The 24,303-nt window shown below is 35.1% G+C and overlaps 2 protein-coding genes across 2 annotated transcripts; both read right to left on the reverse strand.

Annotated features, from left to right (window-relative positions):
* Positions 1-1,715: 1,715 nt before the first annotated feature.
* Positions 1,716-23,300, reverse strand: LOC128188097 (Na(+)/citrate cotransporter-like). Its single transcript, XM_052858912.1, has 20 exons — positions 22,321-23,300; positions 21,579-21,728; positions 20,533-20,648; positions 20,304-20,431; positions 19,878-20,049; positions 19,267-19,425; positions 18,864-19,013; positions 18,637-18,732; positions 16,473-16,577; positions 15,927-16,021; positions 15,490-15,599; positions 14,454-14,615; positions 14,192-14,329; positions 13,780-13,910; positions 3,944-4,057; positions 3,761-3,861; positions 3,370-3,494; positions 2,908-3,069; positions 2,676-2,813; positions 1,716-2,514 (listed from the first exon to the last, which is right to left on the reverse strand). Exons 1-20 carry the CDS (start codon positions 22,441-22,443, stop codon positions 2,179-2,181), a joined length of 2,811 nt encoding a protein of 936 aa, XP_052714872.1. The 5' UTR covers positions 22,444-23,300; the 3' UTR covers positions 1,716-2,178.
* LOC128188096 (Na(+)/dicarboxylate cotransporter 3-like) lies at positions 5,902-9,101 on the reverse strand. The gene is made up of 3 exons (XM_052858911.1): positions 8,739-9,101; positions 7,355-7,504; positions 5,902-6,464 (listed from the first exon to the last, which is right to left on the reverse strand). The coding sequence occupies exons 1-3, from the start codon at positions 8,850-8,852 to the stop codon at positions 6,363-6,365; spliced, it is 366 nt and encodes a 121-aa protein (XP_052714871.1). The 5' UTR covers positions 8,853-9,101; the 3' UTR covers positions 5,902-6,362.
* Positions 23,301-24,303: the final 1,003 nt, after the last annotated feature.

Here is a 24,303-nt window from a genome sequence, read left to right on the forward strand (position 1 = left end):
TCTTGTTCTTCTTATTTATGATTTCTTTATTCAACATGGAAACATTCTTGTAGTATAATAATTACTATGATTGGCCCGAAAGGCTTTATGATAGAATTGATGACGCAAATTACACTCTTGATAACCTCATGATATTTAAAGAATGATTCCTTATTAATGATAACGATTGCAACAACAAAAATATATTAAGTTTTTATATATATTTTTATCCTTTTTTTCCAATTGTTCAATAAAATATTAAGTTATTGACATTTTAACGTTATTTTATATCGTATATAAAACCCCGCGCATAATACGTAATTTGGGTCATTAATGAGATGTATAAGACTATATGTTTCATTTGATTTGTAGACTAATGTTGTGAAAGTAAGGAATAAAAATCTATACTCCACGATACGAAAGCAAGCTAAGTCTTCTTCTTTTATCTAAGGAATTATGGAAATATAATTTTGGTCGGGTCGTAATCAAGTCTAGTAAAGCTCGAAGGTCTTCATGATAGGTTGTATCTTCTACTATAGTGGTTAAAGATCAGTTCGCGACTATTTCATTCTCAAATAGGTGTCACTGTAGTGTGAATGGGGTCTAACCCTGTCCATTACTCCGTACTTGACCGCTGAACACCGAAAAATCGCCTAAGCGTTATAAAATATTTTGTTTAATGAAAAATAATAAAATGTTAATGTATTTCAACTGTTCAAAATCAACAGTATTATAACTTGGTGAAAAAGTTATCTTTGCGCAATCGTTTAGAAATGTAAAAAAAAAATCCTTTTGGGGAGGTACATCTTCGCTAGCCAAGGGTTTTCGGTCCACTTTGCTCCCCATAAACCCTTGGCGGATTTCATTGCGAAAACTCGGCGACGAGCTCCGTTTTATGATTGGCTGCACTTTTTCACTCCTGGTACAGGTCCATACAAAACACTATGAATAAAACATCCCATGCTTTCCCTAGTTTATAACTTAATTCGTATTTAATAGCATCCTTAATTATGTTCCGATATTCGGTAGTCAACATGTTTTCAAGTTGTATTAAGCCGTAGTGTGTATATAACACGTTGTTTAATTCGATTAAAATGTAAATATGCAAGGGGCGCAACTCAAGTTGCTCGCTAGATAGCGCCACCACATCACCGAGTTTTCGCAATGAAATCCGCCAAGGGTTTATGGGGAGCAAAGTGGACCGAAAACCCTTGGCTAGCGAAGATGGGGGAGGTACTAATTTTATACATGTAATCTACCCATGGAACGACTTGCATTCATAATTCAGGTCTTTAGCGTTCGACTGGGGAAAACAGTTTTGTTTTAGAAAATGTTGATGTTTTAGATAATCTTCTCTCGTTTAAATGAGAATGTTGCTCTTTAAAAAAACATCTTAAGCCGATGATTTTATTTTTCAATTACATTTATCATTGTCAATTTAACATTGTATAGTGCATGATTAAGACAAGGATTATTTAGGTTTGAAATGGAATAATTGTTATATATAATGAGGTGTTTAATCAGTGTACCTTATTTTCAAAGGTGGTGAAAGATGTAAATTTTTGGAGGTCAAAAGATCATTTTTTTTTAATTTATTCATAGCGATGAATTGTACAGAATTTAACCATAAAATCATGTGTATTGATTCGATTGTAGAAAATAAGCTTGACACATTGAGACTTTAATACAAACTTCAGAAGGGGAATGAATCATGCAGGTATAACTCAAAGAAACTCTCAGGGCAGATAAGTTTATTTGAGAAATCATTTAAATTGATACCACGTTGCGAATTGCTGAACTGTTTATCCATTACAATGTTAAGAGAATGAGCGTTAATCATACATTGATGATTTATAGGAAAATAACAATTATACTGTTCATTACAACATTCATACATACAAACACTAAAAAAGCAAATTCAATATATATATGCTATTCATCATCTTGTATGATGCCCACAACAGTGAATATGGAATGACCAGTGTCCATAAAATCAAGTGACGTGAAAGGAGCCAAAAGAAACCCAATCAGTAATGAGAGCACAACTTCACAATTATATTTTGACAACACATGTGGTCATTTTTGTTTCAGGTATAACAACAGCGCCAAAATTGCTGGTTTATAAAAGAAATAACCTGCAAATATTGAAAGGCAATGTCAATTTTGATAAACAATGATAATGAATAAACATTTGGATAGTTATCCCGCCGGCATGACAAACCCGCTTGGCAAGCTCTGCGTAGTTGTGGTCATACCAATGGCCTCTGACGTAATGTTCACAAGTGTCTGAGCAATGACGGTGGATGACGTCATGAAGCTACTGAGGGCTTGCGAGGTAGTACTTTGAGCATATGCTGTCGTGAAGTTGGCCTGAAAAGCAGCCATTGTGGCTGTGACGGGATCGCATGCACTACTGGTGGAGTTTCCAAAGATAGACGGCACCGTGTCCAGATCAAACAGAGCACTCCCCCAGGTGTTTATTCCTAGATTAAGAACCAGTACTGCCAACACATTCATCATGAGCCCAGCTAAGGCCTGAAGATTAACGGAAGGTTAAAATTGAACATTTCAACAATATCGTGTCATTTTAAAAAATGTGACTTTTTAAAATGAATAGGTTGAGTGTATAGGATTACTGTAAAATATAGGAGATGGTATTTTCATATAAAACGTAATAAATATTGTAATGTGTTTACCATGTCTGGAATCTTGATGTACCCAGTGGAAAATACGATAGCATTTGGGGGAGTAGCAACTGGAAGCATGAATGCAAATGAGCACGCAACTGCTGCAGTTATCATCAAATATAATGGATGAGATCCAGTGTTAATAGCCTGGAGGAAAAGAAAAAAACTTTTTCAAGTCTCCCTATAAAAATCCCATTTATACTCGGAAATCAGCCTATCACTGCAAGCACTGTATCATTACCAGTTCAGCCATGATGGGCATCAGTATGGTGGCGGTGGCGCTGTTACTGGTGATTTCTGTGGCGCCAGCGATGATCAAAGATAAAATCAAGTTCATTACCCAGGGTTCAAAGCTGTCCAGAATACGGAGACTGCAACCAACCTTCTTTGACAAACCAGAGGCCTAAATAAAACCAGATGCATAGGTAACTTAGTGACAACTGTTTGTAGTTGACAGTTTTACTGTTTAAATTTTAAGATGGCTGGGTGGTAAACAAATCATCCCTCAGATCTACTTAAAATTATTTAAAAATGAGATTTTCAACCATTAACTGTTATTTATTGAATAAAAAACCTATGATTTTAGCTTTTCATTGTGACTCTCTTCTGATATCATTATACAGAGTCCTCCTTCTAAAGGACATTAATATGGCACCAAAATGGCCACGGCCATCCGGTTCTCTTAAGATACAAATACACTAACGGATGTTGCCGAAGCCAGTGCAAACCCTCCACCGAGGAGAATAATGACGCCCCAAGGAATTCTAAGAACTGTGTTCTTCCACGTTAGAATCGGGTGGTACTTTGGTTTGTTACTGCTTTCTGAAACTTGAAGAAAGATCTCTAAAATAAACCATTACTGAAATAACGGAAAGATTGAAAAATACCAAATCTTCTCTCGTATGATCGATCAAAATCAATGCGTCATTGTGTGACATCTTGAAAGAAACATGTAGTTGTATTTTTAAACGATCAATGAGTTAAATCTAGCAGCGACATTGTTTTGTATCAGGTAAAAATCTTGACATTTTATCTTATTTTCCATGTACATATAACTAGACCGTCAAATACCAGAACAATGCAATTAGTTATACCGTCATATTTGTTCCAGCAGAAGACCCTTGGAAGTTTGGCCGGTAAAAAGAACAGAGACACTGCTACCAACATGGCTGAGGTGGAGTCCCTCACAAAGGGTCTAAACAAACGGGAAGGGACATTTGGAAATCTTCCTTTAGGATATCAAAATCTTATCTGTAGAATTGTAACACAAAACTCACCCTTTAGAGTTTTCTCTAAATAAGACCTTCCATCCCCCAAATCCCGGAATATCGCGAAAGATCCACAATAATGCCAGCGTTCCAAAAACTAACATTACCACGATCTCTCCAAATCTGCCAAAATACATGGATGATATGTTAAGATGAAAGATTAATGTTTGAAAATACAGTCTTTAGTAAATTAGAACCATCTTAACAGGAGCTTGGACTTATGGCAGTTGTGTCACACAGAAATGTGACGAAGACTTGTCTATTTCATTGCTGGCCACTGGGCCTAGGCTCATTGAAAAAAAGATTTTTCTGGCTTTTGAGCTAAGATTACGCAATTGGTGCAAATTTTGCTTCAAACAAGTGTCATTTTCAACTTGTTTTGACGAAAGAAATAGACAGTTTATACGTCCTATCGAAAGTCCAAGGTCTTGTTAAAATGGTTCTAAGGTAGATCGCTATAAATGCACAAACGTGATTCCTCCAAGTTTCTTCTTTTCTCCCTCAATCACTAGTTTAATTGCTTTCCTTTCTTTAGGATTCTGCTTTTTGAAACACCTGCATGGGAGTAAAGGAAAAGGTTCAATAGGATATTGTGTTGGAGTTTACTACACTAAGATTTGGTTTATATTTTATTTCATGTATAAATCAGGTGTGATTATTAATACTCTATAAGTCTTACGAAAATCCTAAAAACATGATCTGGAGCCAGATCCAGGATAACAAAAGGACAATGATTGAAAGCGGCAAACCAAATCCCATCCATTTCGCAAACGTGATCCCACTGTCCGCTTCAGATAATCTACTGGAGTATAATCTGTTTAAAAAAAACAAAACCAAACTGATGATAAATGCAAGAGTTAGGTTATTATGAACAAAATTCGTTCTGTTATTTAACTTACTAGTTTTACTTACTTGTCGGCCTGTCCCTGTAAAATGAGATTTGGCGGTGTGCCAGTGAGCGTCGCTACGCCTCCAATATTGGCTGCATAGGCAACACACAAAGCAAAACCTTTGCTCATCTTCTTTGTAGATTCTTCTCTCCGTTTTCTGCAAACATAAACATTGGTGTATATAAAATTGTGATTCTCATATAATATGTACATGTACTTATCTGCCAAAAGGGGCCCCAATTGGATTTAATAAATCTTATCTAAAATGCAAAGAAAATAGAACTTGTAACAAAGAAAGTATATTCATTAGGTTTTTTCTTCATACTTTTCTTTTTCATCTTTTGGTTCATCTTCGTGTTCCATGCCAGCATTGCCATTCGTCATTGAAACATCGGTATCTGCATTACTAACAGAGTCTTCAACGTCGTCAAAACCATTGTTTCTCACACCGCCGTTCTCTGTTCAAGGAGAGACTATCTCTGATTATTACTGCTAGAGCAATCATTTCAGCGTTACATGTAAGACTACAACAAACCGTACGGGATATCTTGTTGGGCTCCAGCTCCGACATCTGGGAAGCCACCGCTGTAATAATGGGAACCATCATGGATGTGGCGGCGGTGTTGCTGATCCACATTGACAGGAACCACGTGGGTAACATCAGTCCCAGCATCAGACTGAAAACAGATCTAGGAATCAGACGCCGCATTTTGAAAAGAAGTGCTGACAAAGAACATTTTTGGAACAAATGGGTTTATTTTCATAAAACAGAAATATACGAATACATTTATTATAAATTTGGAGGGTAAGGATGTCTATTTTGTTGATTGCTTTCCTTGGTATTAGAACCATACTGTGTATAAAAGACATTTTGTCGCGTTTTTATTATGCATCATTATATTCTGCTAGTTTATGTATATGCCGTTTTATGATATATGATTGTGTGTAATTTTCCTCACAGGTTAGGCTGTGACCCCACCAGGGAAAGGATTCCGATGGCGATACGTTTGTGGAGATTGACTTCCTCCACCGCCACAGCCACAATCAGGCCACCTAGAAAGAGCATGGAGGTGTCCTACAATATACAGGAATAACAACGTACAAATATAGACACAATATACATGGATGTGTCCTACAATATACAGGAATAACAACGTACAAATATAGACACATTATACGTGGATGTGTCCTACAATATACAGGAATAGCAACGTACAAATATAGACACAATATACGTGGAGGTGTCCTACAATATACAGAAATAGCAACGTACAAATATAGACACAATATACGTGGAGGTGTCCTACAATATACAGGAATAACAACGTACAAATATAGACACATTATACGTGGAGGTGTCCTACAATATACAGAAATAGCAACGTACAAATATAGACACAATATACGTAGAGGTGTCCTACAATATACAGGAATAGCAGGGTATCGTACAATATACAGGATTAGCAAGGCGTCCTTCAATTTACAGGAATAGCAAGGTATCCTACAATATTCAGAAAAAACAAATTATCCTACAATATTCAGGAATAGCAAGATATCCTACAATATACAGGAATAGTAAGACATTCTTTATACACAGAAATAGCTAGGTGTCCTACAATATACAGGAATAGCAAGGTGTCCTACAGTATGAGAAATAGTAAATTATCCTACAGTATACAGAAATAGCAATGTAAGTAGTACATGGGTACTTTTTGATTCGTAACTTTGATATAAGAAACTCAAGATCCTTTTAGTACAATCAATGTTTAGTACAATCAACACACGATAAAAACGGTGCGATGAGCGCGATCTAACGTTATTGGATGAAGATCATGGTCGCATTTCTATTTGTAATCAAATACTGTGAATGCTAAGTCATATTACGACTTATAGCTGTGAAAACGTTACATGAAATAAAATCTCACCCAATGATTAAACGCCAGTGTTTGTTGATTGCACACATATGGTTAATTAAATGTTCGTAACCTTGTGAAAAATCTAGTTTAAACGGTCGTGTTTTGTTGTCTTTGCCCGCGGATTAAGGCGGTCATCGATTCTCACAGCTGTATTTGTTTGTGAATATTTTGGATTAAAAAAAGCAGTATTGCTTCTCCAGTAAGGAAGCTTCTGACAAAGGAATGGCGACTTCAAGCCTATATTATATGCATCTTGGTCTGAACAGTATTTTTACCAAAACCAAAGAAAATCAAAAGAACAATGATTGTAGGATTATTTCTTTTTATCAATTAATAAAGATCCTTATACGAATGAGATAGGACCCCTATATAGGATATTGTCATCATTATACATCTGCACTTTATCAAATCAACACACAATGACACATTCGTATGTGTTTTGTTCTTAAAAGTACAAATGCATGCAGAAGTAAAACCCAAAAATAAATCTTAGCAACAATATCGAAATTCATGACTTCTTGTAATCTTAGGTATATATCGGTGATTTCCAAGTTAGATCCTTTAATGAATTGATAAAAACAAATAACCATTGCGTGGAGAGGGAGGACACTCACATTGACGTAAGCGGCGCAGATCGTCGGTCCCGGCAGCACCCCCAGCATGGGCATGAGGAACACCGGCATTAGTGCCGTGACGGGGATAGGAAGGGCTTCCGTCAGCCATAAAATGGCCATCACCACCAGCACATAGGCGCATCGCGACTCCTGCAAATTAAATAAGACACCAACCGTTAATTTATTCAAAATGTATGTGTTCATTTGACAAATATCCTTCTTTTGTTTGGTACGTCGTTTTCTGGATTTTGTTATTTGAGACAGTGAAGACTAGGTAATGCTTTTCCTAGGAGTGTATCATTATTCTTTAAGCTAATGAATTGGTTTTATGACCAGTACAAACTTTTGAAATATTGTTTTGCAAACTTACAGCTATTTCAAACTCGCAACAACGTTGAATTGTCCAAATTTGAAGTGTTATTTCGTGATATTACTGAGACAAAGAGCAATGTACTAGTATGTAGAAGGGTTACCCCAGAGCTACCAGGTAAATATTTTGAAATAAAACTTGCTTTGGGATGGTGAATTTCAAGGTTTTACCCAGACGCTATCAAAGAAGGTTTACGAAGGCGACCTAGATTTTGTGACAAAATAATATTATTTACTCCCCTGTTTGCATTTGACGAGTTTGCTGCACAGGTAAAACCTTATCACCTGTAAAAAAATTCGAATTTCTTTTCTTCTTCTTTCTATAGATAACTTGACTTACCCTAAAGAAAAGGTAAAATGTTAATATGGCTCCTTATACTCATACTGTTAATATTTTTGTGTGTTCTGTTTAACGCATCATATCTTGTTAAGTTGTTTTCTTTTTCAGATGAAATTTATTACCCAGACAAATATTTGCCACACACACGTTTTGGAGTTAAAAGGAAGTTTCTATAGCGGTTTTGTTGTGTGGATAGGAATAAAGTCGGAGTACCTGTATTTCCTAACGAATTAAAGGAAAGAGTAATTAGAGTAAGGAAAGAGTAAGATGATATTTTCAGCAATAATCCATGAAAGGTTGTTGATCATATAGAGCATATCAGTACAGTTAAGACGCTGTCAACAGCGAATCCTATGCAGTTTTCACAGGCACCTGGTTTTATATATTTTTTTCTCAAAATTAAAAAAGATATTCCCTTGCCTTACTATAGGCATATTTTTCGTTATGAGAAAAATAAAAACGGCAAGTGGCCATTTACTCTTTAAAAATTTAATCGTATTATGGTTTTAAATGTCATCACAGCACACTGTGTGCAAAACAATGTTGCACACTCCTGCCAAAAAAAATCCTAATTGTTCATAGGTAAATTGACATTATCTTCTTTTCACAAATACATACAAGGTTTTTTTTTTCCTTTGAAGTGATTAGTTTTTTACCATAAAAATGTCAACTTACTGGTTCGCCGTCCTCCAAGATTTTCAGTGGAGCAAGGAAAGCGATTGGCACCAAAAACAGCGTGCGTATAGCCAGAAGATTTTTCAGGACGCGAAAACAGTTTCTCCTCGACATTTCAATCCGTCTCGTCTGTTGAGCTCATGATACATTTAATAGACATGCAATCAGTGACCCCTTAATGACCCCTTAAGCGGAGCGTGACCGCACAGATTTCTAATGGATGTTGATATTCATCTGTCATTTTTGTCACTAGAATCGATGTTCATTTCCATATCCTAATTGCTGTGGTACTTTAAGTTGTGATATTCATCCAGTTGTCGGCGCTTTTAGGTTAAAGGTGTGTACCGACACCTTTTGATTCAAAACCCGTGAAGGCAAAATTAGCTGTTTATCGTAAATGCGATATATATATTCCATTATAAAATATCCTTACTAGAGGACATCCTTTGATTTCTGCATCAATAAATAATTGATACACGCTCCAATAACAGAACAGCATATTTCGCATCATAACGACATATTTGACATGTAGGATATTTTAAACAAGAAGTACACAAGCAAGATTGAGATATCGAGGTGGAACCATTTACCAATTTGATTTGATTTCGTGTTCTAGGAGAGGTTGCATTTTACATTTTAAAGCAGAAAAATGCTCTTTCATCTGTAGTGCCATTTCCATCATATGAATGTATGTTAAAATGAAAGTATGCCTTTGCATTAATCAGGTATTTGCAGGACATTTTTTTCAAATTTAAGTTATCATAATTCAAAAATTCCTGTTTCAAATAAATGTATGCTTCGGTAAATATTACTTCTGCAATATTAAATTATTAAGGAAAAATATTAATGCTTCGAACTTTAAGCATATAATAATCATAAGCCTATATAAATTTTGTAGGTAAATTGGCACATATTCGCATACATGTAAGTACATGTATACTGAAAATATGTACTGACAGTACAAATTATATGTCAATTAAAATATAGCATACATTAAGTACATGTATATAAAACATGGTAAATTACACATTGTCCCGTTATTTCAGTACCCTACACGAAAAAAATGGAACAATACTTCGAAACCTTAACCGTGAGAGTGAAAAATGTGATAGAACCATTTTAACAAGAGCTTGGACTTTGGGTTGTTGTGTCAAAGAGCAGTGTGCCGTACGCCTGTCTATTTCATTGCTAGCCACTCAGTCATGGCTTTTTGAAATCAACAAGATTTGTCTGGCTTTTGAGCTAAGACGACGCAATCGGTGTATAAAGAAATAAATATTTACGTCCTACTGAAAGTCCAAGGTCTTGTTAAAATGGTTCTAATTACTGGTGATTTGCGATTATTTTGTAAAGAAAGTTGGTAGATATATTCAAGTCTCAATGTCAATGGTTTACTTGTATCAGTAGTCGCACTTTACGTCCTTTACCTAGATTAAACACAGGTAAGAAAAACATTGGACTGACAGATTTATGTGACTTTTTATGTTTTATAAGCCTCAAATGAATGATTTCATGGAAAACCCAAATATAAACATAGAAAGAAAACGCACGTGTATTGCAATATCACAGATGACTTAATAACGTATTTTTTAATTGTTCATGCATTTCTAGACGTGATGTACTTTAAATTCCCGAAAATAAATTCAAACAAAACCACCGTAAAAATCACACATATATTTTTGTCATTCAATATCCCGTCTTGGCCTTTCGCCCTATAAAAGATATGAAGCCTAAAAATCAAAATAGATAAAATGTTGTCAAGTTATTATATGATAACAAAAATGAAAAAAAAAACCTAACAATTTGATACAAACTTGCAATTGAATGTATCAACTCGCATCAATTAAAACAAAGACCGACATATAAATATAGCAGAGTATTTTTTTAAATTCTTGATTATTTTGAAACAATTCATAAAAGAAAGTAATTTAAAATGGCTCTTGGAACTTGTGAAAAGTAAACATATTTTTATAAAAAAAATATATAATCCAAAAAATAAAAAAAGAAATTTACATTGTACGTTTTGTTTAAATTTTAGTGCATATAGTAGTTAATTTTTACTATTGATCTATTTATGTATAGTCACATGAAATGTATAGCGCACTTCAAAGTTTATGCTAATAAAAAGAATGAGATCGGAAAGCAAAGTACATTCATACACTGAATTTCAGCGATTTTGATCTATAACGTCACACAAGACGGTGAGCACTTGAAGCGTCAAAAATACGCAAATCAAAAATTCCAAACTCCGAAACTCAAAGTTAAAACTTCTAAAGAATGACTGCACTTAAGGACATGCAATATTTGCGAGAAAATAAACTTTTAGAAGAAGCATTTTTCTTTCAATTGCAGAAATGGTCAACATTTAAACTGCAACTTTACGTAATTGTATTAAATAAAAGTATGTTGCGACGAATTTATTTTCGCGTAAAATCGCGAAGAGCACCCCTTGTAGATTTTAAAACCTCGCCATTATTTTCTGAGAGTCGGGAGCTATATGAAATATGGATAAATATTTGCCTAAATATTCCGCTTTTGCGATTATATTCTGGTATTCTCGCGATTTGATACAAAACAGCAGGATCGCGGAATTAAGTACTCGCGTAATATAAGGAATTTACAGTACCAAGTACGAATTTGTTTTCATAGGCGGGGGTCATCACGATTTCTTGAATCTCCATAGGATAATTAGGACGCCCCCTTTTATACTGACTTCATACATAGTCAGTGCATGTTTGTCTATTGTTCTCCGTTTAACAGTAGTTGTATATTTGCATTATCAAAGTTATGTCAACGAGAGATTAATAGACAAACATGCGCTCATGGTTTAAATGAGAAAACACTGTTTTTTGGGGTTTTTTTTACTTTCGCCTTTTCTGTTGTAACCAAGGGTTGATGCATGTTGAATATTATAATTCACCACGTGATTACTCACCTCAGGTAAGTTTGTGAATACAAAATTCTATCACGTGACGTGTAATGTAGCATGTTGTGTGCTAACTAGGACAATGTTTTTGAACACGTTCTCAAACATTTATTTAAAGTCTTCTGGGCGTGGTCTAATTGTTGAAACCATAGTAAATAGTATACCTGTACCATATAGAATAAATAGGGTTATGGTGAAAGAGTGATCACATAAATGTTTATAAATGGCATCGTAATTCATGCTAGTCTAATATTAGTACCATTATGATAATGTCAGCTCCACTTCTCATGCATATTGATATCAATCTTATGTTCGACCAAGGGCAGATAAGCGAAAGAAAATTTTCTTTTTTCGAAAATTGTAAGGAGAAAAACATAAAATGAGATCATTGTATTATAGTCTAAAATCTTAACTCATGTTGGAAATTGACTAGACTCTAGAAAGTTTAACAAAAGTGATATTAGGTTAAGAAATAAACGCAACAGAAGCGACCGAAAAGGGCCCAAAACCCGGCGCTAAGTGCAGTCATCCTTTGTTGAACAAACCTCAACTTAATTTGTTGTTTACATACATGTATATCAAACAGTATGTTATGACGATGAATTTTAAATCATTGAAAGTATTCGGAAATTAAAGAAAAGACACAGATCTAGACGGAAGTGCCTAAAGTTTTTCGTCCGTCCATGCTCTCCGTTTTTTTAAAGTGGCATGGTCACGATTTTTGTCAATTTCTATTTTATTTTATTTTTTGGATTTTTTTTTTGGATTTTAGTATTTACAATGCTTTAGGAATGCACTTCTAATAATCAAATAAAATATGAGGGTCAGTCGTAGAGTATAAGCAAGATCCAGGGCTCACAGTTCTTTGTCTTGTATACAAGGCTCGTGCCCTGTTTTTTTAAACGTAGGTTCAATTAATATACCACTAAAAATCTTTATCTTTTTCAAGCTGATTTGTCTATTCTCTTATTCATTTAAGCATAAGAAACAGTTTCTAACGTTTAACACATTCATTTTAGGTCTAAAATTGGAATTTCCACTTCAACATTCAAATTGTAAACAAAAGCTTTATGTACATAGCGAAGAATTTTAGGCTCTGTAACTCGCTTATAATTCATCAAATGACACTCAAATTTTGGTTGCCTGTTTAAAAAACATTACTACAGCATTGTAAACATTAAAATCGCAAAAATAATTTTTGACCAAAATCGTGACCATGCCGCGAGGAGTATATTTCAGGATTATTCAATACTGTGGATGTTTAAATACAATTTATATCAGTTACTGAATATTGAATCAGCTCTGCTTTAAAAATCACAAACAAATTTTAGAAACCATCGCCTTTAATTTTTATGATACTGAGACAAAAATGCGGTTTTATGTTCTTGGGTAAAAGTGGGCAGTACAGTCATTGATAAAGTAAAAGTTGCTATAATACTATTTCAAACATAAAAATCGTTGTTCTGTGTAAATTCTCATCACTGTACGTAGCTAGTAATTCAGATTTTTATAAATCATTCTAAAATTACAAGGAACTTAAACTGTAGTTACATTGTAAATTTGATACTTGTAAAATTCATCATTAAATGATGCTCCAATTATCTCACCGACAATGTGGTTATCAGACAGGCGTGTGTATGTCGCTACAAGTAATTTCAGTAAAACAATCATTGATATCATCATCTCATTAATAGCTGAAGTAGTAGGATTCCAGCCAACTTAAAAACCCGTGTGAATATCAAATATAATATAGCTGATATGATAATTGCCACACAATATTTTTTTTTAATTTTTAAAGCATGTCTCAAAAAACGAGACATGTCATTGGAATTAAAATAAGGGTTTTAATTGTACGACCGATCATACATAATTCGAATATGTGGTTGCCATAGTAACAGACACATCTACAGGTTGACCAAATAACACAAAAACTCCAATGCTTGAGCAAACGATATTGTCCCTGAATTTCCCTCTGTAATGGAAGCAGTAGTTAATACAGTGCTATGTACATCCTTGAGTTCATCTTCACTCTCAGAAAATCGGACGACCAATCACACGAGAGGTTTGGATACATTAAACATGGATTCTATTGGTTCAATCACTGGACCAATCAGCGTTTGGTTTTTCAGTATTTCTTGGAAAATCACAGGAATGGTGGCAAAGTTAAAAAGCAGGTTCCCCCAAGTGTTTATTCCGACTGTCAAGATGAACACAGCAATGACGTTCATGGCAAGTCCTGCTGAGGCCTGAAAAAAATCCGAGAGATAGTTCATAGACTTAACACCAACAGTTACAAAATGGTAAGCCTCTACTCGAACTTTAAACTATTGGGACATTTTTTAAACTTCTGAATTTTGTAGACATTTTGTTTTAAATATATTGATTTTCTGTAGAATTTTTAATAATGAATATGTTCATATTCCTAAGAACAACTAAATTATTTAATTCTTACGTTGGAGTTGATATACATGTACATGTGACTTGTTGCGGTAACATAATTCTATCTAGTTACGATTTGATTACATACCATGTCGGGAATGGACAGATATCCATGGGCAAACACAATGGCACTTGGAGGAGTCGCCACGGGCAACATGAAGGCAAACGAGCACGCCACCGCGGCCGCCATCATCAAGTAGATAGGGTTCATTCCAGCGGCGATCGACTGTAGATCAAGTATATTGAGGAAGGTTTTTACATTGATATTGATATTTTTAATATTTATTTTTAAAAAAGATGATTTTTCTTTCGCCGGTATTTTATATTGATATCATATGTATTATAAATACCAATTCTTGCAATATTGGCATCAATAACGTTGCTGTTGCTGTGTTGCTAGTGACTTCTGTGACGGATGCAACCACCAAACTAACCACCAAGCACATCACGAATGGATTGTAACTGGCGAAGAACTCAAGGCTGTCTCCAAACCATTTTGACAGGCCAGAACGCTACAGTGACAGGACAAAATGAGCTGGCGTATTTGCTAAATAGAAACTACTTTATAGAAGCGTCACAATTACCGGAAAATTAACAATGCTGAAAAAAGTTGATTGATTAAAATGATTTAAGCATAACCTGAATCACATGGTAAAATATATATCTCTTTCTAAACCACCTGTCCATTCAAGATTTTAATGCTAGATTAATTAAATGAAAGAAAATATACAATAATCCATGTCTTAGATTTGTCTTTTGTATATGATTTCAATGGTTACAACGAAATAAGAATGTTTCAAGAGAGATAACTACGAATAAGTATGTATATTGTATATTGTTCACTTGTTCTCTCTATATATATCATTAATTTTTTATATTGAATTTCCTTTTTTCAATGACACTACAAAGGTTGAAATTAGGTATTGTATATCGGTTACTCAAGATACTTGTGCTTATAGCATAATATCGATATGTGCAGAGCAAGTTCACGGAAAATGTAATGCCAATGTTTATATATAGAATATATTATAGAATAAGCAAACACATACCGACACTCTTCAGGCACTTAATGCTTATTTGTGTGTATATTTCTAGTGTACCATACATGTTTGTATGTATATATAACAACACCTTGCCACAAGTATTCCAACAACCTGGTTTATATAATGATTAAACAATATTTGTATCAAATCCGATATTAATAGTATTGTCAGAATTATTCCAATGTTACTAGATGAGCGGATCCAAAATTATCTTTTATCATCTAACATAAACTTTTTAAAAAATATCTCAAAATGTCTCGTTATAATGTTTCTGTATCAAAATTGGTCTTCGATGTTGAATTTGAATATGAGTTTGCTAACATTTCAGAGATCTATATCATACCCCACTGGCCTGAGCGAGTGCGAACCCACCCCCAAGCAGGACGATCACTCCCCACGGGACTTTCTCGGCCGTTTTCTCCCAGGTAAGCAAAGGTGTGTAGCGATCCTCATCTGTAACAAAAGGTACTGTAGTTGTATAGAGAATGGATATATAAAAATATTTAATAGTAGAGGCCTTTAGGATATTTAGGTCCAAGCCCGGGTAATGGAGAGAGGGGCGTATTCAGCCGTAGAACAATGGATTATTCATCATTATTTCAGATCGAAACCACTAATATCCAATATTAAACGACAATTTTAGTGAGCGTTTTCGGGTTGTTTTGTTTTTTTAATTTTGTTTTTTCTTTTGTTTTTTTTTTATACTTATGTACCCAAGTTAAGAAGAGTTAGCGGGGCATCGAACATTTTACTTTACATAAAAGGATTAGTATACTATACCTGATTTTCTTGCGCAAAATATTGCTGGTACTTTAGCAGGGAGAACAAACAACAACACAGCAATCAGCATTACTGGTGTGGAATCACTCACATATCTGCAATGTAAGATACCGTAACGTCATAAATCAACCCCATATACGATATCCAACAAACGAAGTTTAAATTGAATAGCTGATCTCAAAGGATAAATATATTTAAGGATGTTCAGTGATCAACAAATTGACCATCAGATCTACCTTTATTTTTAAAAAAATATAGTTATACATGTATATCTAAAATTTTAGATATGATTTCTTTAGTCATAAACTACTGTTTAGTATAAAAATAGGTCTAATTATTTTAGATCTGAAATTGGAATATTTTTTCAATCTTTATACCAAGCCTTTCTTTAAGAGGAGATTAAATTTTAAAAAAAATATATAAATGACCAACCAGCCCTCTAGAAACATTCCTGACACATACATCTGTACACATTCTATACATATTCTGTATACGGTTCTGCTTTAATATAATCATTTCATGACATTATAGAGCAAAAGAACTCACCTTTTTGGAAAGAAATCTCCCCAACCTTTGATATTAGGCGGATCTCGGAAAATCCACAAGAATGCCAGACTTATAAACAGAATGGAAATCAGGCACTCCGCGAACCTAGAACAAGTTATATCACTGTATGACTAAAGTTGTGATTATATAAATTCAATAAGAATTCTACCCAAGAATGTCATGATCAATTGTGGAAAACGGTAAGCAATCTGAATCAAAGCATGCGTTTTTTACTCTCAAAAATAAGTAATCTATTAAGGCAGATGTGGTTTTATCTCCAAAGAGTCAAGACGTATTTGTACATTTCCATTTCTTGTCATATATTATTATGATGCATTTCAAAGGAACTATTATATTCATTTCATACATAACAGCATATACACACTTCCTTTAATGATGGCTTATTTGCAAATAAATTAGTTTGTAACATTGATAATTACTCTAATGCTTAATTTGAATCGACATACATGTATAGCTACATTGCATCTATGTCAAGGACTCCATATTTACGAAACTTTTGTAATAAAAATTAAGGTGTTTCTACTTTGCAGGATTATTAAACCATTCGTATAATGTTATTACAGGAATACACAAACTTTCAGAAATAATTAAAAATAAAGGAACTTTTATTAATCTATTCTAAATATGAAGTTAAGTAATGTACAGGCGAGATGAAAGTAAAGGTTTAATCATTGCCTTTAATGCATCAAGTTTAATGTATAGTTTAAACTGAATGAAATCAAGGAGTAAAATCAAAAATATAACACTTTATATTATACATTCATTTGCCATCCACTTATTTAGAACACTCTCAGATGAAAATATTAAATAATGCATTATTGTTTGAATAGGCGCTTATTTCTGTAATAATACTTCATTGTATAACAAGATGCACAGGGGCCACATCGCTCACCTGAGCATCAATAGCCATAACTCTTGATCAAATCAGCATTACGGTAGCAAAATCCTCAATATATCTTGACAATTAGGTACAGTAGACATGGTAAATCTGGCACCAAAGGTTAGAAAAAATCTTCCAAATTTCATCAACATATTTATACCAAGCCCCTTTTGTTGTTTTAGTATTTGTGAGAAGATTTTTCTCAATTTGTATCTGAAATCTTGTGGCCACTTTTCTCCAGGGAATCATGGATGTTTGGCAGAGCCCCTTTTCAGAATATATTTAAGGATTTTCTCTATATCTTCCTTTGACACCCCCCCCCCCCCCCCCATCAATTGTGGTCCCACCATGCCACGGGGTTCATGATTTGAACAAACCTGAATGTACACTACCTGAGGTGCTTCTACAAATGTTTAAGCCTTTCTAGCAAAATGGTTTTCGAGAGGAAGATTTTAAAACTGAAGATTTTCGCTAATATATTCCTAGGTAAAAAAAATTGCCCCAACCTACCCCCGGGGACAATGATTTTCTTTTTATCTTCCTTTGTACAAATTTGTTTCCCACCAATGGTGGCCCCACCCCTGCCCCGGGGATCATGATTTGAACATACTTGAATCTAAACTACCTGAGTATGCTTCAACACAGGTTCCAGCTTTTCTAGCCGAATTGTTTTCGAGAAGAATATTTTTGAAAAATACCAACAAAATTTCAATAATTCTAAATAATCTCCCCTTTATAGATAGCGTGGAATTTTATTTGAGCAAACTTGAATCCCTTTTACCCAGTGATGCTTTTTATCAAGTTTGGTTGAAATCGGCCCAGTGGTTCTGAGGAAGAAAATGAAAATGTGAAAACTTAAAAGTTAACTACGATGACAACGCCGACGACGTCAGATCACTTGAGCCTTCGGCTCAGGTGAGCTAATAAAAACAACTCCATGGAGTTATATTCCGTATATTGCATTCATTTAAGCTTTTAACGGAAAGAAAATTATAACCCTCTTCTTTCACGATAGTTTATCTACAAAACCACTCTCTGCATAAGCATCGTCTAAAACGACGAATTTTTAAAAAAAACATTCTTTTAATGTGTCCTGTTATTACAAGGCCCCCTGTCTAAACAACTATATAAACCTACAAAGGAACCAGTAGCATCTCAGTCACATGTAACTATGCATCAATTTATCAATGCACAGTCATTTCAAGTACAACATCAAAAAAGAACCTATGTTGCTGTTGACATGTGAAGTCTGTCATATCTTACGTTATCCTGCCCAACGCCTTGAACTCCTTGGCGATGATTTCTCGCACCTCCTTGTCTCGGTCGGACTTTATTTTCCTGAAGCAATCGCAGGGCTGCCTTCAAAATCATATACACTGTCTTTATTCTATTTTGGTCAACATATGTATAAGGACAAAAAATTCTTAGATAATAACAAGATAGCGTACATGATGTATAATTGAACAATTTCAAAAAATCTTTGGTCATACTTGCATCTAAGGAAAAACATCTGAAGCCACAGCCATCCCAGAATAAGGGTAAGAAATGAGATTGGGAGGGCAAAGAGCAGCCAGGAAGTGAAGTTGACCCCGGAGTCCCATTCTTGGCCGTCGTACAGTTTCCCTGCCTGAGCAAAAGCCCTGAAACATAAGACACCGACAATTGTACAAACAAAACAAACACTGACAATTGTAGCTATATATTGTGTTTTATTGTTTTGTGAGATGATGCTGTCTGATGTAAACAATTTTAGCGAACGCAGGAGCGAAATTAATGCCAAGTAGCAATAGAGTGCGTAATGAAAATGTATGTTACATGTAATACGAAATAAAGCGAATCCTGTCGTTCTGGTCGTAGTATCTATAGAAGAGATTTACTTATTGGTATTCTTACTCATCAATGACTGCTTTGAACACGAGGTTCGGTGGACTTCCGGTTAGGGTGGCAATGCCGCCGGTGTTTGCAGCGTACGCTATGGATAGCGCCAATGCTTTGGAGAGTTTGCTGTGCATTTTGAGGGCATCTGGAGTTGCACTGTTCCTTGATGGGGAGCTGTCAATAGAAAATTGTGCTTGATTAGCAAATTGTCATAAAATAAACAAATTCAAGCTGTATGGAATTTATCCTAAATTAAACGACATTGTATGAATGCTCATAATTTTAGTGCTTTATTCCATATATCGTTAAAGATTTGCAGAATTCATATTAAGGACTTACAGCAAAGGCTGATAATCGAACAATATCTGGCCGCTTTGTCATTGATACGATTCGACCAGGTAACCTCGTGTCTGGAACATGATAACTATATCCTAACTGTACAGATTTGTCCTTTAATTCGTTAATTTGAGCTACTCAAAAAGTTATGAAATTCCTGGATCGACATTGACTGCAGAACACATGTTTCTGCGGCTTTATATAAAAATATGCAGTAATGGCAAGGGGATCCTGCAGCTCTGGCAAGATTAACAGTATGGTGCACTTATAGCACGAGTCCCAACTCCTACCGATTATACTGCGCGCTCTTTGGTGTGCTGTTGACATCATTTGATTTCTCCTTTTCATCCGACTTTTTGCTGACGGAGGTTAAAACAACCCTCTCTCCTTTTTGCATCTCTACGTGTACATCTTTGTCTTTGGTTGCTAGGAGACAAAGGTCGTCTGGGTTTTCTGTTCCTCCTGCATTTAGAAATGTAATTCCGAAATGGATTCAAATGCAATCGTTGCAGGAAAATGATGAAATATGTATTTTAGCTGAAAAGTTAAGATTCTTACAATGTACGATCGATTGAGTTCGGTAATTTTAAAATTTGGAAAATTATTTTAATTTAGATAATTTTTGCTTCTACTAATCGAATACTCAGTGTAAAAGACTTATAAACTACAAGCCCAGGTAGGTAAAAATGATTAATATATAATTGTCAGAGCATTACCTTCTATTACAACAGACTTAACGTGTGACGTCACAGCTCCAACAATGGGAATCATCATGGCGGCTGCTGCTGTGTTGCTGATCCACATGGACAAAAACCAGGTGGGCAACATGAGACCCAACATCAAGCTGAAAACATGCAACAAATGTTACACTGTTCATTTAAGTGTAATACACAATGTAGTGCTAGATGATGTCATGTTGTAAGACAGCGTGATAGGGATGCTTACAGATTGGGTTGAGCGCCGACAAGGCGGAGTATGGCCAGAGCTATCCTCCTGTGGAGGTTCCACTCCTCCACCGCCACGGCCACGATCAGTCCCCCCAGAAACAGCATTGACGTGTCCTAAATAAAAACAAGGCGTGAGGATAAAAGGTTTACCAAAAACGGATCATATGGCGTAAATTATCAACCAGATAATGTACAAATCAACCATGGCGTATACCACTCAGAAAATGTACAAATCAACCATGGTGTATATCGTCAAACAGATCATGTAAATATACACCGTGATGTATATCATCACTCAGATCATGTTAAGATACATCATAGGGTATATCATCAACCATGGGGTATATCATCAAGACCATGTATAGATCCACCGTCATGGCGTGTATCATCAACCATATCATGTACAGATACACAATGGCTTATATCAACAACCATATCATGTAACAGACCAACCATGATGATGTTCGTCAAAAAGTCAGCCCGGGAACCCTTGTAAACATATAACGTGTAGTGAATGATAAATCAGAGTTTGTAGAGAGCCTAGTAACAAAATTGACAGCGGTGTCATAACTCTAAATGAGGTTGCACAAGGATTAACTCAGCCAGAATAATTATCCCCTCCACAGGGCTTTAAACAAACAGTTTGACCTCGTTTTCATTTTACCGACATTATTTACTTTTTGATCATATATCAAGGTGGCTTTGTGATTTTCTTCTGCATTGTGTCTTTAGGAGGGTTCACAATATGTTGATTTTAAAATAAAATACCATAGATATTGATATGATATGTGCAAGCTAATATATACTGATCATTTGGTTGGTTTCACAAAGAATTACTGAAAAGGCAAAATATGAAAAAAGCAAGTGGAAAAAATTTCATGCCCAAGCATATAACTCTGCAAACCATAGAACTTGGGCCTAAGATTTTTTTTTTGTTTTTGTTTTGTTTTGTTTCGTTTTTTGTTTTTTGGGGTTTTTTTGTTGGGGGGGGGGTATTAAATTGTAAAAGTTATTATAATGTGCGGGGGCATGATATATCCTTACCGTGACGTAACTGCTGCTGACCTCCTTGGCTGTGGACACGCCTAACATGGGCAGCATGAAGATGGGTACAAGGGAGGTAACTGGTATAGGTAAGGCTTCCGTCAGCCATAGCACCGCCATCACTATAACAGTGTATCCACATCGTGTAGCCTGAACAACACAGCAATGGAAATCTTACCCCCTACTGACAACAGATAGGACTGAATCAAATTGTAACATGATTATAATATTGTAGTCTCTAAAAGTTTACGTTTAATGCGGCCATTAACTTTTGGCGCACAGGTCGATAGCGTAGGGTGAAGGTTACCGATTGTAAGCCATAAATCTTAATAGGAAGTTGACATCTTTTCAAATTTTCTTTAATATGCAAATTTCAAGTATGAAAAACTAATCTGAAAATTATTGTTTAGTTTTTGTAACCGATTTACATTATAAATATCATCTAAATCAATAAAGTGAACTGCCAGAATGTGTTCTGACCATGCATTGATTACAGCTCCCGCTGTTGCGTGTGTTTGATATAACAGTACAATATGTATATATGTCAAAACACTGCTTATAGTGGAATGTATATGCATAACTACATATCTAATTTTTTGTTTATGGTTTTCTGGTTATGTTAATTAAAGGGAACATATCTTAATTTTCCATCGTATTTTTTAAAAACTTGTAGTGAAGAACACATCAAGAAATGAAAATTATCAAACGAATAAAAACCAAGAACTTGCGACCCACTACTAACCTTAGACTCGGAGTTTGTGACCATAGGCAGAGGCAGTAGGGTCACCAGGACAGGCAGCAGTACGGGCTTCAGTGACCAGATGTCTTTAACAATGTTCCAGACTTTGGTGCGTACGTTTGGCATGTTTACAGAATCCAATGTCTGATCCACGTAAGTTTGTTTGTAAACAGTACCGGTGTTTTATGTTCAGACTACTCACGCAATCTGGGTCGTTTGTATCACAGAATCTCTGTCGACACGCATCACCACGTCCTGCATTAAGCGTGTGGCCGTGCGCTACATTTGGTACTGATTACCAGCTGCTTTCTTCTTGTCCACAGAAAGAAACCTCTTTTCTTTAACCCCGGTCAATTATGTGTCAATGCGGGGATTTAACTTACAGAATTTTTTTATCTGGAGACCTTGGCGGCAAGCTATGTTTACGAAGGCCCCTAAGTCTTGGCATAAAATGTTTACAGGATAACCTTTAAGTGGACATGTTTACAACTTGTTGCAAGTGCTCGTGTGTGATGAAAAGTAGTTCAATTGGAAAAATATTACAGACAATTAAAACAAAACCGACTTTTTTAAAGATAAAGATTTTATTTGATAACGCTACTTTTAGCCTATTTTCATAGACATTGATTTTCCTTCATTGTCTTAAAACAAAACTAGATTTTAAGAAGTGATAGTACTTATGCATCATTAGAAATCTAGGTTATTAATGCGCAACATAAAAATAGCTCCAACAAAACAACGATCAGGACACTGCAGAGCGTCACAGCACAGCGCTGTTGTTTGACCTGGTTAAAGTGTTCAAAAACCACAGAGCAATGAACGCTTATCTTTAAGTACCAAATGCTCATGATCCAAGCATATTACATGTTTATATATCTTACCGGTAGTGAGCATAGTGTAAGATAGTAACGAACAATGGAGAATAGATACTAACTTTGTTGTAACTTTCATTGTTTTGATTTTTTTTTGCAAAAAAGATATTTATTTATTTATGCAGAATTACAACTGTGGGCAATACAGTCCATCAGTTTACAATAATCCACATATTATATTATTATACTTTCATGTTAAATACTGATATCTGATTGGATTAGAGACAGTATTACCCTCAGCGTTAGCATCACACTTAGCAACGGATAACGTAGCGAATTGTTACATGCGCGTAAATTATGCGTGTACGGTTCACCGTAGAATTCACGTCATTTCTATACATTTACATTCTCCAGTGTCTTTGCCTGTGATAACACTACAAATCGATTTTGTACTATATAACCCATAATACAAATGACGCCAAATCGAGGCACCAGCGGGGTTTGCTTATTAATATTTAAATATGTAATCGTACGATGGCTTAAAATTATATAAATGTAAGTAATATGGAATCATTCTTTGAATATTATGAGATGATAATTTCGGTCGGGGTGTGATTAAATCTATCATAAAGCCCTTCGGGCTTTATTGGATTTGATCACGCCCCGACCGAAATTATCACCTCATAATACTAAAAGAATGATTCCTTATTCCTTATATAAAAGCAGTAAAAAATTCTCTATAAATAGTGCCTGTTTGGGAGGATAACAGTTGAAATTGCGTCGGTTGACAATGGTTTCCTCAGGGTGTCAATTTCAACTGTTACCCCCCCCCCCCCCCATTTATATATATTTACATTTTCCAGTGTCTTTGTGTTTTGCCTGTGATAACACTACAAATCGATTTTGTACTATATAACTCATAAAGCCAAATTGAGGGGCCAGCGGGGTTTGCTTATATATATTTAAATATTTGATCGTACGATGGTTTCGGTCAGGGCGTGATCAAATCTATCAAAAAGCCCTTCGGGCTCTATTGGATTTGACCACGCCCCGACCAAAATTATCACCTCATAATACTCAAAGAATGATTTCTTATTCCTTATATAATATAATTTTTAACATTAGACTCTTAGAAGTCTAAAGTAGGGGGTGTTGACACCCTTGATAAAGTTTT

Source organism: Crassostrea angulata, chromosome 6 (assembly GCF_025612915.1).
Source record: "Crassostrea angulata isolate pt1a10 chromosome 6, ASM2561291v2, whole genome shotgun sequence".
Lineage (NCBI taxonomy): Eukaryota > Metazoa > Mollusca > Bivalvia > Ostreida > Ostreidae > Magallana > Magallana angulata.